This window comes from Tympanuchus pallidicinctus, unplaced genomic scaffold (assembly GCF_026119805.1).
Source record: "Tympanuchus pallidicinctus isolate F22 unplaced genomic scaffold, pur_lepc_1.0 scaffold3, whole genome shotgun sequence".
Lineage (NCBI taxonomy): Eukaryota > Metazoa > Chordata > Aves > Galliformes > Phasianidae > Tympanuchus > Tympanuchus pallidicinctus.
The window spans coordinates 23,078,979-23,095,054 of record NW_026294747.1 but is presented as its reverse complement, the minus strand read 5'-3'; the positions used below and the strand labels follow the sequence as shown (position 1 = coordinate 23,095,054).

The window sequence follows — 16,076 nt, the reverse complement described above, 5'->3', positions numbered from 1 at the left end:
TGCATCTTTAGAAAAAGGTGTTAAAAGTACATCTCCCTACCTGTTTCTCACTCAGAGCTGTGATTTTGGCTTGAAGTTCATGAAGCTGTTTCTTCAAATCAGCATTCTGATTAGAAAGAAAAAATATCTGTGAGAAAGATATTCCATTTGTTAACATAGAGTAGTAGCAGGAAGGCTTTTTTTTTTCATATTATACTACAAATGCAGCACCTCTGGATGTACAGCCAATTAAAATCAAGAGGCTCAACAAAGCCTTGCTTAAGTTACTGAGTGCAAAAAAACCATCAGAAGACTTTTGTAGCACTCAACGAGAGTCCGGAACTCAGATTTCATTAAAACATCCATTAGTGCTCACCACAACGTAAAGCACATTTTCACATTCCATCAAGTTTACAAATTAAACAAGAAATGTTTGTCAATATATAATACGACAGTATCATATTGCATGCAATGGTACTTCACCTAAAGCATGTGCTCATCTGTGCTATTTATGCAAAGACATACATTTGATTACGTTGAACACCAGTAACCGTATCTATTAAATCTTAACTGCCACACATGCCAAATGAAGGCCAACATACCTAAGTATTCATTTCCAAATGTTTGTGTGCCTTAGACTATATTTAAGAGAATTACATCTGCCTTAGCACATCATTCATATCAGCACTTTGCTTACAATAGCACTTTAAGATTTGAAAGCAATAAACACCACTATAAAGACGCAGTAAGAAAACAATTTTTACCAGGACTGTTTCTTTTCTACTAGAAATAATTTAAAAGAACCCAAACAATAATGCACTCAGTTTAAAGACTGTGAAGCTCTGAAGAAGTGTGACAAGGAAGCAAACCTCCCTGCAATTTCATTTTCTTTTCCCTAATTTATGTTGTATACTCTTTACGCTGGATTACGCAGGTTTGCTGTACAACACAACACTAAAACCTAAGACTAATATTGTTACAGAAACTTCACGCTCAAGAAAACTTCTCTGTTCTTATATCCATCTACAAATCTGAAATGCATTAAAATCCCAACTCAGTTATTTGTAGATAGCTTTATCTAATATAAACACAGCCTCAGTGAAACCAGATACTGACTAATCATTCTCCCTTTTCCCTAGATTCTACTTTATACATTTTTATCCCAGAATATTATTAAGAATTCTGAAACAGTGACCAAATTTACTCTTAATGATTCCATGAACTTTGCACGGCTGTTTGCTGCCCTGACATCTCTCTCACCACACATGAGCAGAAAACCAACTATGCTGTAATCACCAGCAGACTTGTCTAGAAAGGAGGAGCAGCAAACTTTTAGCAAGTGGATTTTCCAATACAATTTTTCTATGGGGATGGATGCTCTTACTAGCAAGCCTGAAGTAACTCCCCATTCAGCAAACATGAGTGCTCAATTGCAGGATAAACTGAGTCTCTTTACATAGCCACTGGGAAAGAAGAAGTTTTTGCCATCTACACAAAGATCCTAATTACCCAGGCTTTGGTAGCTCTGAAACACCACAGACCAAGTGGCCACGCTTCAAATATTACAGTGCCGAAGCCGGATAATTAAGACAGGCGAACTGAATGAAGTCTTAAGCAATGTTCTTCATTCAGACAAAGTTTCTTGGAAGGAGGATCCTCTTTTGGCTTGTATAATAATTCAGACAAGAAAAACACTACATCTAGAAATTGCAGATTTGGCAAAGAGACATTTCCAGAAGAACCAGAGACGTAATACTTGAGTTGCATTATTGCCTGCAATGGTCCCATGATTTAAAATACTAAGAAAGAAGCAAAAGGCTCCAAAAAGAGTTGGTGGATTTTTCTTTGTTGGCATGTATCTTAAAAGAACAATGCAGTCATTTCTTTAAAGATTTGTTCTTAATTGTTTTCTTCTAAAAAATTGTGCTAACATGGAAGAACATGATGAAATATCTGAAATTCTCAAACTTGGTGCAGTTATTCTCTCTCTTCTTAGAGATACACAAAACAATACAAAATAGATAGTTACCTGTGGATCTTGCTTCATTTGGGCAACCAGTTTCTAGAAAGAAAGAGATGCAATGATAAAATAAAGACTTATGAAGGATCCCATTGAGCAGTGCAAAACCAACATTTTTGGAGAATCTTTATAAGAAATACACCAAAATACACATTCCATAATTTGCAATTGCTAGACTTAATCCATAAGGAATCTAAAATTAATGATTTCTAAACCTATTCTTGTTAACACAGTAAAATTATCACATTAAGTCACCACTTCTCCTCCAAAACTGTTCTTGAATAAGTGATACCTTTGTAGGACAATTTAAGCCAGCTGAAGAAACTGATCTTACAGCCAGGACTTCTCTAGAACTGCAGCAGCCTTTGCTTGCATTCACAAGAAACACAAATCACAAAGAATCACTGCAAACACAAAAGCTGTTTGTGGACTCAGACATAGAACATTTCAAACACCAAAGGACTCCCTGTGTGTTGGCTTGGCTGGTACCACATGGAAGATCCATGTTCAGAAGTATCTTTGCCACTTTTCTCTCTCAGTCAGAGAGATTGATATCACTGCAGAAAAGATGCCCTCTGCATTCAAGGGAAAGTGGATAGATGGTTACCATTCACTATTCTTTCTCCTTCGCTTCCTTCAAGCAGCTGCAGGAGGATGTTGTCTGTTGATAAGCAGGGAAGTTATCAGGCTGTCACTGAAGACATCTAGAGCCCCAAATGAACAGGCAACAAACCACCCTCACCACTGCTCCCAACCCAAATCTCTTCCTTAGTTACAGCTACGTTTTATCACATTACATTGTTCCTAGAACGTGAAAATATGTAGTGCACCAGCACCAGGAAAAGAAGTGAGGAAGAGAAAGCAAACAAGAAAAATGTTTATTCCCACCTGCATTAATATTACTCAGACGACTCAGATTTGGCCAATGAATTTTTTTGAAGTGTATTCCATTTCACACCCTGGATGTGATACTAATCACAAAAAGCGTGACACACAAATCTGGGTTAGACCACTGGTCTTTCTGCCCTAATATCTTTTCCTAGCCAACAGCAAACATGGCCGTCAGTTGGAGGACTGCACAATCATAGTGTTATCTCCCATCTCTCAGAAATTTACAGCTTGGATGACTTCAGTGAAAGATGGTATCTTAAGCTCAACAGCTAGTAACAAACTTTTTTTCCATTAATCTGCTCTCATTACTTTTTGAATTAAAGAAAACACTCCAAATTCTGTAACAATATGTTCCAAAGTTAAATGAGAATATTCTTATGTAAAAGGACCTCCTTCCTTTGAACATGCTTCCTGTTAATGCATGCATGAAGGTAACTGAAATTATGGAAAGCCATTCTTGCTGTTTGTCTACTCATTTTCATACTACATCTATTGACACCTTTCATATTTCAGATTGAGAGCCTCCCTATGCCCTAACCATGCCATGCTTCGCTCCTTCTTAGCACCGTTCCCTGTACTTCTCTCGTTCTTCTCCATCACTTGCAAACAATGGGATTAGAACTGCATACAACATACAAGTACTCTGTATTGCAGGAAATGCCTGCTCAGTGCTAATAGCTAATTCAGTGATGTAAGACGGATGGCTCTTCCAAGGTGCACCACTTTGGCATTTATCTACACTCAGTACCATTTTTTCATCATTCAATGTTATGGGAAGTTGAGGTGCTACACTAGCCTTGTGCTTACATGCTTAACTCAGTTTTCCTCAGTGCGTTCCACGTTAGAGCTTGACAAACAAATCTGTTAGTTTTTACACATACAAAGTTACTGTACAGTCTCAATCAAGACATTACACTTAGTGGCTGTAAACTGTTTTAACATATTCGAGGAACATGTAGTACTGCATTATCCCAGTCACAAGAAAAATGTATGTTAAAATGAAGGTATTTTAAAAACACACAAATCTTTTTGCTAAGAAATGAAAAGGGAAAGGATAGCTTGGTTTCTTTCTACTCATCTGCTCGAAGACCCATCCACAAAGCCCATCCCTTCTGTGAGAATAGCGAAATACAGCTCCTCTAACACCTCTTGTGATCAAAACTATGAAGAGCAGACTGTTTCAAAATAATCTTAATTAAGTCAACAAAGTAGCAGAATGAACTACTTAGAGTTAATGGGTCTCTTCTCAGGACAAGTAACACAGCCGGTCATGAAGGCGTTTTAATATTCAAGTTGTACTCTGACATAGCAAGTGACCTGGACAGACTTCCCTTAAAGATCAAAATGAAACTAAAAGTACCTTCTCCTAAAGAACTAAACACCTAATTCGGTATTTTAAGATGCACTCTGTCAAATAGGGAGCATCAAAGCTTCAGAGTTCTGAAGGTGAACTGGAATAGGCAGGAAATAAGGAGCAATTCTACTAACAAAAATGCAGTCACACCGAGCATCACTTTCTACAGCTATGTAAGCAGTCATGACAAGTGACATGCTGCATCAGGGAGAAAAAGCTGGGAGGCTTTGTTCACACAGTGAAGAGCTGAGCTCCATCACAGACACCTGTCCGCCACGTACAAGAGGAGGACAAAATGTGACTGCGTTTCTCTTGGCAAGCTTTTAAAGCGTCCTTGGAACAAAAATTAAGTAAGTAAAAGACGACAAGCGAGACAACTCTACAGAACATCTGCAGTACTGCCAAAAGAAAGGATATATTGTATTTTTAAATTGAAGAATTGAAATGTATACAATACATTAAAACTTTTCATTTTGAGATTTTTTTTTTGTTCGTGCCAAAAGAGTTTACGTTTCTGTTGATGGCCATTTGAGCAGCAGAGCAGCTCTAGTTCAAGATGACTTTACGAGGCACCCAACATGTTGCTGTAAGCGTTATTTCCCACTGTAAATGCTTAGACTTGTTTAACCTTAGTAACTGGAATCTACACAGTCTTTAAGAAGTAAACAATCTTCTGATATAACGGCTTGCAGTCTCACCCACTGAAAGAAAACTTAATTAAATTTGATTTAAGTGCAGACCTCACTTTTCATGATGGCTGGGCAAAGCAAAAGCAAGTGAGACCAAAATATCCTTTATGTCATTAAAAGAAAAAAAAAGTAGTCTTCAATTTTTTCTGACCTTCATTCCTTTTCTTCATCGTTACTACAAACAGATGTGAAAGCTTATTAAAATTCTGTGGGGTTTTTTTGTTAGTTTAGGAATAAAGAGAAATAAAGATAACACACGAGAGGTAAATGCTGTTATACAAACACAAGTGTGATTACCAGTCTGCTCACCATACAGCAGACAACATTTGGAAAAAGTTAGTTATTGGCCTTTACTATTTTAATGCCTGAATCAATGCCATGTGTAATTTCTGAATTCTATTACCTCCATAAAAGGCTGTTTGAAGTTCTGAAGGCAAAGGCCTTGGAGTTTGAGGAGAGCAAAACACTTGCCTTTAGTTCTGGAAGTTAACCTATTGTTGTTTTTGAACACTCTTCTCCTCAGCTGAAAGTTTTATCTTCATTAAAGCCGACATAACATCATTTAACTAACTCATCCACCCACTCAAGTTTTCTTGCACTATGCTCATCATTGCAACAATTACTGAACAAGTCATCTGATGACTTGTCCAAACAAGTGTTCTAGATAACTTGGAAATATTTTCCAAAATTCATACAACCATAAGTTTATTTTATGCGTTGTGTAACACTGTGAGTTTCACGGGTCTGAAAGACATACCTGAGAAATACTTGCAGAACTGTCTTTAGAAAACATTAAATCTAATGTTACTAGATGGCAGCCACCCTGGGTTTATAGGTTCTGCTTCAGTAATTTTTGAATTATTTAATATGCTCATGCCTTCTTACATTTGCTTGAAAAGTTCCTTCACCATAATTTTCCATTCCCAACTTAATATTGAAATTGGATTTAGAATATCAGAAAATCCTTCCAGACAGAAGTTACTGAACACAGTTTTCTGAAAGTTTTTTTTTAAATCACTGCTAAAGTATATAAAAAAAAAATCCCCACCCACAGCCTGATATGTGGATTTTTTCTACATTTGCCAAAAACAATGGGTGGTGGGGTCAAAAACCAGAAACTATCTTACTATATTATTACATAATAGTTACGTAATTAATATATTAGTATATATCAGATATATTACTATATCACTATAACAACCTATAGTTGTAATGGCATTACCTATTCATGCCATTAGTTGTAGTGTTATCACAGATACTGATGTTGCTATTGCTTAAAAATATAAAGCAAGAAAGAATACAAAATACCTGGTGAACCTGAATTTCCACTTTCAGAGCCTCCTGTAGAGTCTGCAGCTCCATTCTCTACCTTCTCCACTTTCTCTAGATATGTCTGCTGATTCCAGTGCCTTTAGTTCCTGGTTTCCTCTCCTCACCAGTGCTATAAAAAAAATAAAAAAAGTTTTGCTTTAGGTAGGAAAAGACAGAAGTTAGCTTGAAAAATGGGGGGGAAAAAAAAAAACAAAACAACAGAACAGGAATGCTGTGAACTGTATTAAACTACAGCTTCCTACCCTAAACACGTGGAATCTTCCAAACACAAGAAATTTAACTAAGAGCTGCCTTCCTTAGTGTAGTTTAGCCAAATGCACCGCTTCTCACATACTCCAAAAGTTGACATCCTCGTCCTTTATCTCATTTTGCAGGAAACTATTTCCTTCCAATATTTCATTGCAGTTACATATTAAATTAGAAAACTACTAAGAATGTTTCAAAAGTAAATAAAAGATCTGCACAGACAAAAAAATATTCTTAAGACAATAACTTTGCAACCCAAATGACAATAAATTGTTAAACTACGTACAGCATTAACATGCTTCCACCATACTTTAGAGCTGCGTAGATGGGAGGGTCTGCATGCTATCTGACACAACAACATAACACATTAATAAGGCAGTGCCTAAAGTTTGTCCGAGTTAGTCACCTTCTGTTTTGAAGGAATAGAAGATATAAAACACAATACATTGAAAAACATTAAGTATTAAATCCTCTGCTGTTTCTAGATGGAATTCTAGTAAATAAAAGTTTAGTATCTTTATTTGTACTTCAAAAAAAAGAATGAGTCCCCCAACCTCTGAGAGGGAAGAATGCTATAATCGGTATTTCTAAAAGCCTTCAAAGCTGGACAGGAGATTTTTGTCCAGAAATACGTTTAAAGTATCAGATTCTGAAGCAGGATCAAGATCCCCATCTTTATTCAACATGCTCTCAAAACGCAATGAAACTTGCCTAAAAACTGGACTAAAAATGCCTGCGTTGAGATTTATTTATACACATAAGCATAGAACGTATCACAAAATATTACATAGCAATCTTTCCAACCAGACATCACACATGAAAGAACTGTTGGAGTGTTAAAGTAGTTCTACATTTTTATCTTTGGAGAACTGTTCACAATTAACACACAGGTATTGTCAGCTCAGATCTTCATAATGGGACTTGAAACTGTCAAAAATCTACTGACAACTTAGATTAGGTACTTAGACAATGAAGGGACAGCAATTCTTTAAGTTAAGAATTTTCTTTTGATGTTGCCCATGCACACAGAACACTGAAGTGTCGGGAGAGTTCGAGTTCCTGAAAATAAAGTTGGAGGTTTTTTCCTGTTTGGCTGGTTTTTAAGCCAGGTTTGTTTCTCTTCGCAAACAGCACCACATTATTAAGGGAGAAGACTATCAAGGGTTTTATAAAAGCATGGTATTCCAACTCATTCTTTTTCCACACCATTTGCTGGTACCTGAAATTTACTTATTTAAATAACAAAGGCCTGATCAGACTTTCTAGACAACACTCGGAATGACCTTCTGCAAGGGTCTCTCCTACATGTGGCCCAGAAGAGCTGGAACAGCTGCCTTTGCAGCACCACTCTCCATAAAATTGTAATTTGTACCAAGGGATACATGCAAACTACATATAGTTCCCTGTTCTATTACCACAGACCTTAATGAGAAAACAGAATCCTGGATTAGTACCTCCAGTCACAGGCAAGAACTACAGCACGCATTAAGTCCCCACCACTGCAGTTTCAAAAGAAGCCATGCTTCAGAAAACCACGTGGGAGAGAGACTAATGAAAGCTGGAGCCCACTGCTGAGGCAAAAAGTATTTCATAAGCCCTGGAAATTCCATTTTGAGGTAAAGATTCAGGCAGGCATGAACAAAGTCTCTCTCAGTGTGTCTGCCATGCACGAGACAGCACTCGTAATAAACAGAGAGTATCATTCTACAGCTACATGCTAACTTTAAAGCAAAATGCAAAACAGAAAAAAGCCATCTCAGAGAACATCAGAATTGTACATTATTTTAGCACACACTTGTATAGCCCAGTACTACACAGTACTTCCTCCACAACACACAAAGCCTGAGCAAATACCACTGATTCATAAAAAATAATGAAACTTCATTTCAAAGACACCTTCATCAGCTGGAAAGATTTCTCACAACTAATTTTTAAGTTTGAGCAAAAAGCAGCAGTGCTTTGCAGAAGCAGGAGGCTGTTCAGCCTATCCATGTTTACACAGCTGAAGCCAGGAGAAGGTGTAATTCACTGCAGTACTGAGGGATGATCAAAAACCAAAGCAATGCCAGTAAAACATCCATTGCTGACTAGCTCCATCCCAATTTTTTTTGTTACAATTTCAGATTTTTCTTTTATTTTCACGTTGGAAGTTAACAGATTTTAAGATTCCTTAGCCACAAAATTTTTTAAGTGTATATAAACTGGAAATACTTGTCATGCTACAAAAAAATATCTGTGGAACTCCAATAAATATGATTGAAGTATCTAAAAAAAGGCAAGAGAAAAAAATAGATACATGACTTTTTTTTCCTAATTCAAGTTTTTGGTGTTGTTTTTTTTTAAAAAAAACTGTTGGCTCTCTGTCTACTTCCCAGAGAAGCTGTGGATGTTCCCTCCCTGGAGGCGTTCAAGGCCAGGTTGGATGGGGCTCTGAGCAACCTGGCCCAGTGGGAGGTGTCCTTGCCCATAGCAGGGGGTTGGAACTACGTGATCTCAAAGATCCCTTCCGACACAAACCATTCTATGACTCCTCTCCTCCAGTGCTCTCACGACAGCCTCAGAGCAAGTCGTTTTGCAGTATCATTTACTTCCAGTTACCTTCTGCAGGCAAGGTTGCACAGAAGGACATATTAAGCATAGGGAACAACCTTCTCTCTTCAAAAACCAGGTGCTCCATATGGAAGGAGGAGAAACTAAGTGCTCCATCAGCAAAGGCTGCACATAAGGAATGGTCTTGTGCCATCACCTTCTCTGCCAGCTGCTGCAGACGTCACCAGCAGCACCACTGTCCTCTTTTGTAAAAAAGGCCCAGGATTGGCAGTTACTGGAACTGTGTTAAATCACAGATAAGATACCACATATTTGGCATGGCATCCAAGCTGAGGCACACATCACCATCACTTTAAATACGAGGAAAAAGCAAAGGGTAATAAAGAATTTATTAGGAGGTTCTAAAGCATCCTGAGCATCCAAACCATTACAGGTGGGAGGGAGCGTGGAGAACACTTTAAATAAGATATAAGATGATCACTTTTAAAATCTGGTCAAGTTGCCAATTTATAAAAATGAAGTGTATGTGGTTGTATAAAGCACTTAGAACACACTCTTGTAGCCTTCCTCTAACAACCAAGTTACCCCTGGCTGAAATGCCCCTGAAGCACCTAAACACTTCGTCAGTGTTAATTAAAGAAAAAAAATAGTGATCGTTCTTTATACCTGACAAATCCTCAATTACTTTTTTTCTGTTTTATGTAGAATAACATCTAGAGGGCACCTGGCCAACTACTACCTGTATTTCTTCCAAAAGTAGATGCAGAACTACCTAGACAAGTGATCACACATTTCTAAGTGCAAAAATCCTCAGTATCCTTGAGCTTTTATTCCTTCAGACTCAGCTTCCAGGGGAGACGTAATAGCTCATGACCAGTGGCATTATGAACTACCTACAATCACCTTTCAGAAAGTATAAAACTATCCCTGGATTAATCATAAAACGTATTCCATTTTCCACTTTACTCTTCTAATGGCAAAATTATTATTTTAATTAAAATTCTTGTCGGTGATTGAAATTGCATGGACTGGTTGGTCTGCAAACAGCCTTCATCCCATTCATTCCTAAAACATGCAAATGCTTCGCTAGTGCTAGAAACAGGGACTTCCAGAGGGAAAAACAGAGGACTGAGGAGCACTTGCATCTCTTACACGTCCAGACATACTTTCAAGTCACAACCAGGAAGAACACTGACAGCAAGACATAAATTTGACGCTCCTTGGATTAATTTCAACTTTGGAGACAGCAGTCCTCCAGTCAGTTTCTTGCTGGCATGCATTTGTCATAAATAATCCCGTATTTCTGATGTGATCGCCTCAATTTCATACAGATAAAGTGCCACAATTCACCTCAGTTAGAGCAGCGTGGAGGTTGCATGTTTATACAAAAACATTCAGAAACTGAATGAATCAGAGTCATGTAAAGTGTACCAGCAATTCTCTATTATTATCTCAATTAAAAAAAAAATACAATCCACTGCAATTCCTTAAAATATCAAGATACTTAAACTATGGCTACTTTGGAAAGTACAACGAAGACACAGTTTATGTGACTTATATATACATGCGCACAAGTAAAAATATAAAAAACACACACAAAAGCTATTAATTACTGATCTGCAAATGGAGGGATGCTGAATAATTTAAGATTTTAAGCAAAAGTCTTTCTCCACTCAAAATCCCTTCAGATAATCTTATTTTTCATATTACACAGAAAAAAAAATATTTTTGGATAGCTAAAGTTAAATGTCTATTGTACTTAGAGACTCTCACGTCCAAATCTCAGCCCTGCAGTGAATTTATTTATAGGACTGAGACTTCCATCAGTAACATTTACTTCTTAAGATTTAATTTCTGAATATAAGAACAGATAGGATTTCAGTTTCAGTAAGCATCAAACTTTTCCAGGAATGGATGCCAGCTCTTCATATCAGCTATTCTTTGGTAAACCATCCCAGCTCAGGAAAGAAGTACTTACCAGTGTTGAGGAAGTTATTCCCTTCAGCCTTCTACCCCCTCCTACAAAAGAGGAAAAAAAAAAAAAAAAAAAAAAAAAAAAAAAAGATATGACCAACATGTAAACCTCAGTCTGAAACTGAAAAAGCAAATTCAAAGATTTGGAAAATCTGGGGTCTTCGGGGTTTTTCTGTTTGTTTTTATTGATGCAGAAAATAAGTATAAAAGTAACTCTCGAAAAGACAATTTCTTTTCCGTAGTGGGGAAAGCCAAGGAGACCTCTGGTTCTAATAAGGATTAGAATATGACTGATCGCTATCATCAGGGAAATTAGAGATTACAGGTACAAGCTTTCCTAGTCCTGTGCAAGGTCTGTTTGCCTCCCCTGAGGGAAACAACTCTTCTCCATCACTGGAAGATCCGAGCCACAAGCCCTGCCAGCTGTCACAGCTCACTGCGATAAGGTCACCCACGTTAGGCACGTGCCCACCTCCTGCTCGAGGTTCCAGCAGCACAAATAGGGCAAACCAGGTGGTGAGACAGCACAGCCACCAGAGCTCAACACCCAGAGCACGAGTGTAAACCAAAATCAACGGCAGTTCAAGCTAACGTGCTGGGTCATGAACTGCAGAGGCTGTGAAGACGCACTACCCGATACACGGCCTGTGGATGAGAACACTTAGCAGCACAGAAAGGTTGGGTACTACTTAAATCATCTTCATATGAATCATAAAAACTTGAGTTAGAGTCTTAAAAAGACAGTTAAGATATAAACTATACCTCATTTACTCAATTTCTTTGCCTGATGCTAAAAAAAAAGCCTTCCAAAATACTCCAGTTTTCTAGTAAAATACTAGAATATCAGTCTATTTTAAGCTCTGACTCCACAGTCAGCAAGACCTTTACAGCAAGGTTTCCATCCGCACACATCTCCACAGTGCTGGGTTGAAGCCCCAACCACGCAAAAAGGAACAGCCACAGCCCATGCTCTGAAAATACAAAACCTTCTAATTCTGCCTTCGTGCAAGTACTGAGTTTTTCCTGGCACCTCTGCTTCATTTAGCAGAGAAGTTTAGCTTAAAGAATAAAGTATCTGTTGAATAATGTCATTCTGAATTTTCAGTTTGCATGGGTTTCTCAGTAAACATCTGCAGCAAATCAAAAGTGAGTTTCCTCATAAGCAGTGCACTAATGGGAGCTGTATAAAAACTTATGCTGATACAGGAGAGTCTTCCTAAACAGAGAGACAGAGAAATGAAGAGCACATATGCCTGCTGCTAACTCCAAGCGTCTTGAACAGGCTCACACTTCCCATTGCTCTTCATATTTTTATAGCATCCTATGCGCTAGCCCTTACAATAACCTGTTAAGTGGTTCAATTTCTATCACCTCCCACACAGAGACAATTGCTTCTCAGTTGTGAGGTAGGATGTTACCTTCTTTGGTTTTGATCCTAGGTCATCAATAACATAAATATCTCTTTCTCTGCATGGTAGCTGAATTCCTAGAAGTCCTAAATTGAAAAACTCTATCATCCATGCTAGTTAAACTATTTTCTTCTTAAAAGGAAGAACAAGAAAAAAGGCAAATTAATCAGACAACCCCCCCAAATTTCTCACGTTTGCCTGTCTGATACAAACAATCCTCAGATAATTAATTTAGTAATTTTTAAGGCAGCAGATGTAGTGATAATGCCACTTTTGTCTAGTCAAAAGGGATAGCAAGTAGAGATGAAACCATGGTCAAGACAGATGATCTCTACAGGGCATCATTATCTACCCTGAAGGCGCAACTTTCTTTAGCAGTAGTAAGCACTGAGCATAACCTTTAATTTCCTCTTAATAAATACATTCATGTATCCTTAAGTTTGCCACACGGCTCAGGAAGGCTCTAACTCAATACAGCTGATGGCTATTGCACAAAGAGATTCCAGCCCTCAGGGGACAGAGCTTCCATAGCTAACAGACTTCCACTTGGCAATAGAGAGCCTACGTAGCAATACCAGAGGTGTCAGCGCAGCTTGCGCGTTCTTAATAGCAGTCAGTGCTTTGAAATGAAGGACCTGTCAGTCCAATGGCTTATTTCAAAAGTAGAATTCAGCTGTGCTTCACAAAGCCCTAATGAATCAGTGGAGCATGACAATTCAAAACCCCAAATCAAAAACTTGCCAGAAAACAGTTTGTGACCAACTAAATCTGTATAGCCTCGGTTCTCAACAAGTCTATCTGCAGCTACTGGAAGCCAACCCAGAAGAGCATTAATGGAAAAGGTACCAGATAGAATCTGCTTCTACTGAGCAAATTAGATTGTTTCTCATTCTCAGCAAGACGACATACACAAGCTTGCACCATCTCTTAACTCTCACTACAAAACACACTAGAGAATTAAAATTAAACCACTCGCAATCACACGTATTAATAAAGAAGAGGGGTTTTTAGCTGTTACTTTAATTAAAAACCTGCACCCAACTGGTCCAAATATCTTAATAAAAAGTAGCAAGTCACATTTTTAAGTAAGTCAACCAGATTTTCAAGACTTGATTGCACATGACCCTCAGCAATCTGAGATACCTACAAGCCTGGCCCTGCTCTGATCTACAGGGTAGAACCAGGTAACCCCCAAGATCCCTTCCAACCTGAATTACCCTGAGTTTGTAGTCTAATACAAGAAAGATGCATTAATTTCCTAACTCCTTTTCCTACACGATGGCTCTCTATTTTTACACTCCAGTATGATTTCCAGAAAATGCTTCACTTGTAGCCAAACAAATTCTGATACGCACCTATACACACACTTGAAGTAATAAAAAGATTAAAATAAAGGCTTTTAACCTTTTCAACATTTCTAGACGACGCATGTAAGAGAAAATACACTGCTATTACCAAAACAATCATATTCTGCAAATCAACTTTAATCTGTTTGAAACCTGAGAATACAGAGAGAAGTTAAAGCACAAAACTCCTGCGTTCAAGGCTTGGTAGCCCCTGAGGATTTCAGAAGAACTACACATGATGGTTAAATGTGTTTGCAAACAGCACCGGCAGATTTAAGAATACCTAACTGCTAAGTATCTGTACACTGAAATGTTTGGTCACATCAGTAAGACACTGTGGTCTTGAAGTTATACAATAACGCTTACGCTACTGTAACCAGAGATTCATTTGGGAAAAAGAAGTGAGAAATTAACAAATACTTTTAGCCCTTTCCAGTTAGTACCTTCCCTAACTCTGAAAGCTAGCACGGGGTACTGTTATACCATGGATATATAAAGTTCCTGATTAAAGCTACGTACCACACTGATATTTAATCCTCTAACTTCTTTTTCCTTGCCAACAGGACTTCTGACTCGTTCAGAGCACAGGATGGACTCTGATGAAAAAGGACTGGTTGCTGTGCAAAGGAAATTGTGACATCCTCTCACGATTCAGAGCATTTCTTCATAATATTAAGCTTAAATCCTCCCCATCCCTCCCAAAAAAATACACTGCATAGAAGATGTTTCATCTTCTCTGACCCTCCTCTGTCTTTAGATGCAAACTCTTTCAAGCAACTGTATTTTTTTTTCCTTTATTTGAAAGGTGCCCCATATAGAGAATGCTATCAGTATATACTGGGACAACAAGTCATAAACGTTACTTCACAGTGATTTTCAAGTTAAAAACAGGAAAACTTCATATTCCTTAATAGGATAGGATTTCTATAGCCTCAAGGAAAAGACAGACCAACCAACGCAGATGGAGTAGACGAGACATTTTAAATGACTTACTAACCGAGTGTTCACATTTCAAATATCCCATTAGTTACACAGGTGCTGCCACTTCCATGACAAAAAACACCTCCTGCCTCAGCAGCCAGGCAGGCAGGTGGCACAGAGGCCACAAGCTCCAGCCCTAAATCAGAGCTCCCTGTCCATACCATGGAACTGGCACAACTTTGAGTTTAAGACACTAAAAGCCTATTTTGTTGGGGGATAGATAGACTCACTTCCTCCAAAACAGTTTAGAAAACCATCAACTGGAGGAGATCCATAAGCTACGTGGCTTTGCAATGTTTAACCCACACATGAATGCACAACACCCTCTCCTTTGAAAACTCCCAGTGCATTTCTCAGATCAGAGATGCATATCCTAAAGCCACTTGAAAAGAGAACAAAGTTAGCATAAATTCATTCATTGAGGATTAACCACTTAATCCACCTTGAAAATAAAACACTCAGCCTCCCAGTTTTTGCTTACACCTACACTCCCCCTTTACAGGTAAAATGTTGCCATCTAAAAAACAAAACAAAAGCAAAAGCATTGAATTTCCAGCTGTAGTACATCCTTCCATAGGATAAATAAGGCATCCATGATTTTAAGGAAAAAAAAAAAGAAGTATACAAAACTAAACTAGAGAATTTCAGAAAGTCCACCTGACCTATGACTATAGGTAAGCATGGTAAAAGTTCATCCTGAACAGCTACCAAGGGCCCCATGTATTTCCCATATAACCCTTCCTAACGTTCAAGAAGCGATCATGAGTACAATTCCTGTTTTTGTGCCCACGGCAGTACTACCAAGAACATGAAGCCTCCCTCTGCTCAGTGAATCACTGCTTTCAGCTGAACACAAAACCACCTTCAGTGCAGCATGGCTGAATTCCTGCTCACGTAAAGTTACCCCAACCTCTACGTTGGTGAACTTCTTTGGTGTTTAGCAGGCATCGTTTATCCACACACACATCAAAAGGAAGCCCCACTTCTAATGAAGGCTAAATTTCTGGTTATTAGCAGTGCAAAACCAAAGCTTTCATTGATGAAGCCAGCAGATACGGAATTGTATTTTATTTTTCCAAAAATTACGATTCAAATCCTAAGGATGACTTTAGGGTCAGATTTTAGACATTTTTACTGCATTCTATGACATCCCACGAAGTTCCTGGAATCAGGCATTTTTGCTCATTTTAAATACAGTTTATCAACTAAACTGTTGCCATGCTTAAAATAACTGACATTTTTTGCAGTCTTAGAACTTGAATTTTTTTTTTTTTTTTTTTTAACTTTCAAAACATCTACAAGTAT

The 16,076-nt window shown here is 38.1% G+C and overlaps 1 protein-coding gene across 13 annotated transcripts in view; it reads right to left on the bottom strand.

Moving 5' to 3' along the window:
* The window catches only part of PHF21A (PHD finger protein 21A), a 124,567-nt gene that overhangs the window by 83,783 nt on the left and 24,708 nt on the right, over nt 1-16,076 (bottom strand). For 6 of the 13 annotated variants that reach the window (XM_052696907.1, XM_052696915.1, XM_052696904.1 and 3 more), the window contains exons 2-5: nt 11,040-11,080; nt 6,242-6,374; nt 2,009-2,041; nt 41-127 (exon numbers count right to left, since the gene is read on the bottom strand). In XM_052696907.1, coding sequence (XP_052552867.1) covers nt 41-127; nt 2,009-2,041; nt 6,242-6,295 — 174 coding nt within the window. In that variant the 5' untranslated portion in view covers nt 6,296-6,374; nt 11,040-11,080. Of the gene's footprint in view, nt 1-40; nt 128-2,008; nt 2,042-6,241; nt 6,375-11,039; nt 11,081-14,309; nt 15,404-16,076 lie in introns of those variants that run through there. The other 7 variants (XM_052696916.1, XM_052696912.1, XM_052696917.1 and 4 more) reach the window with 3 other exon arrangements.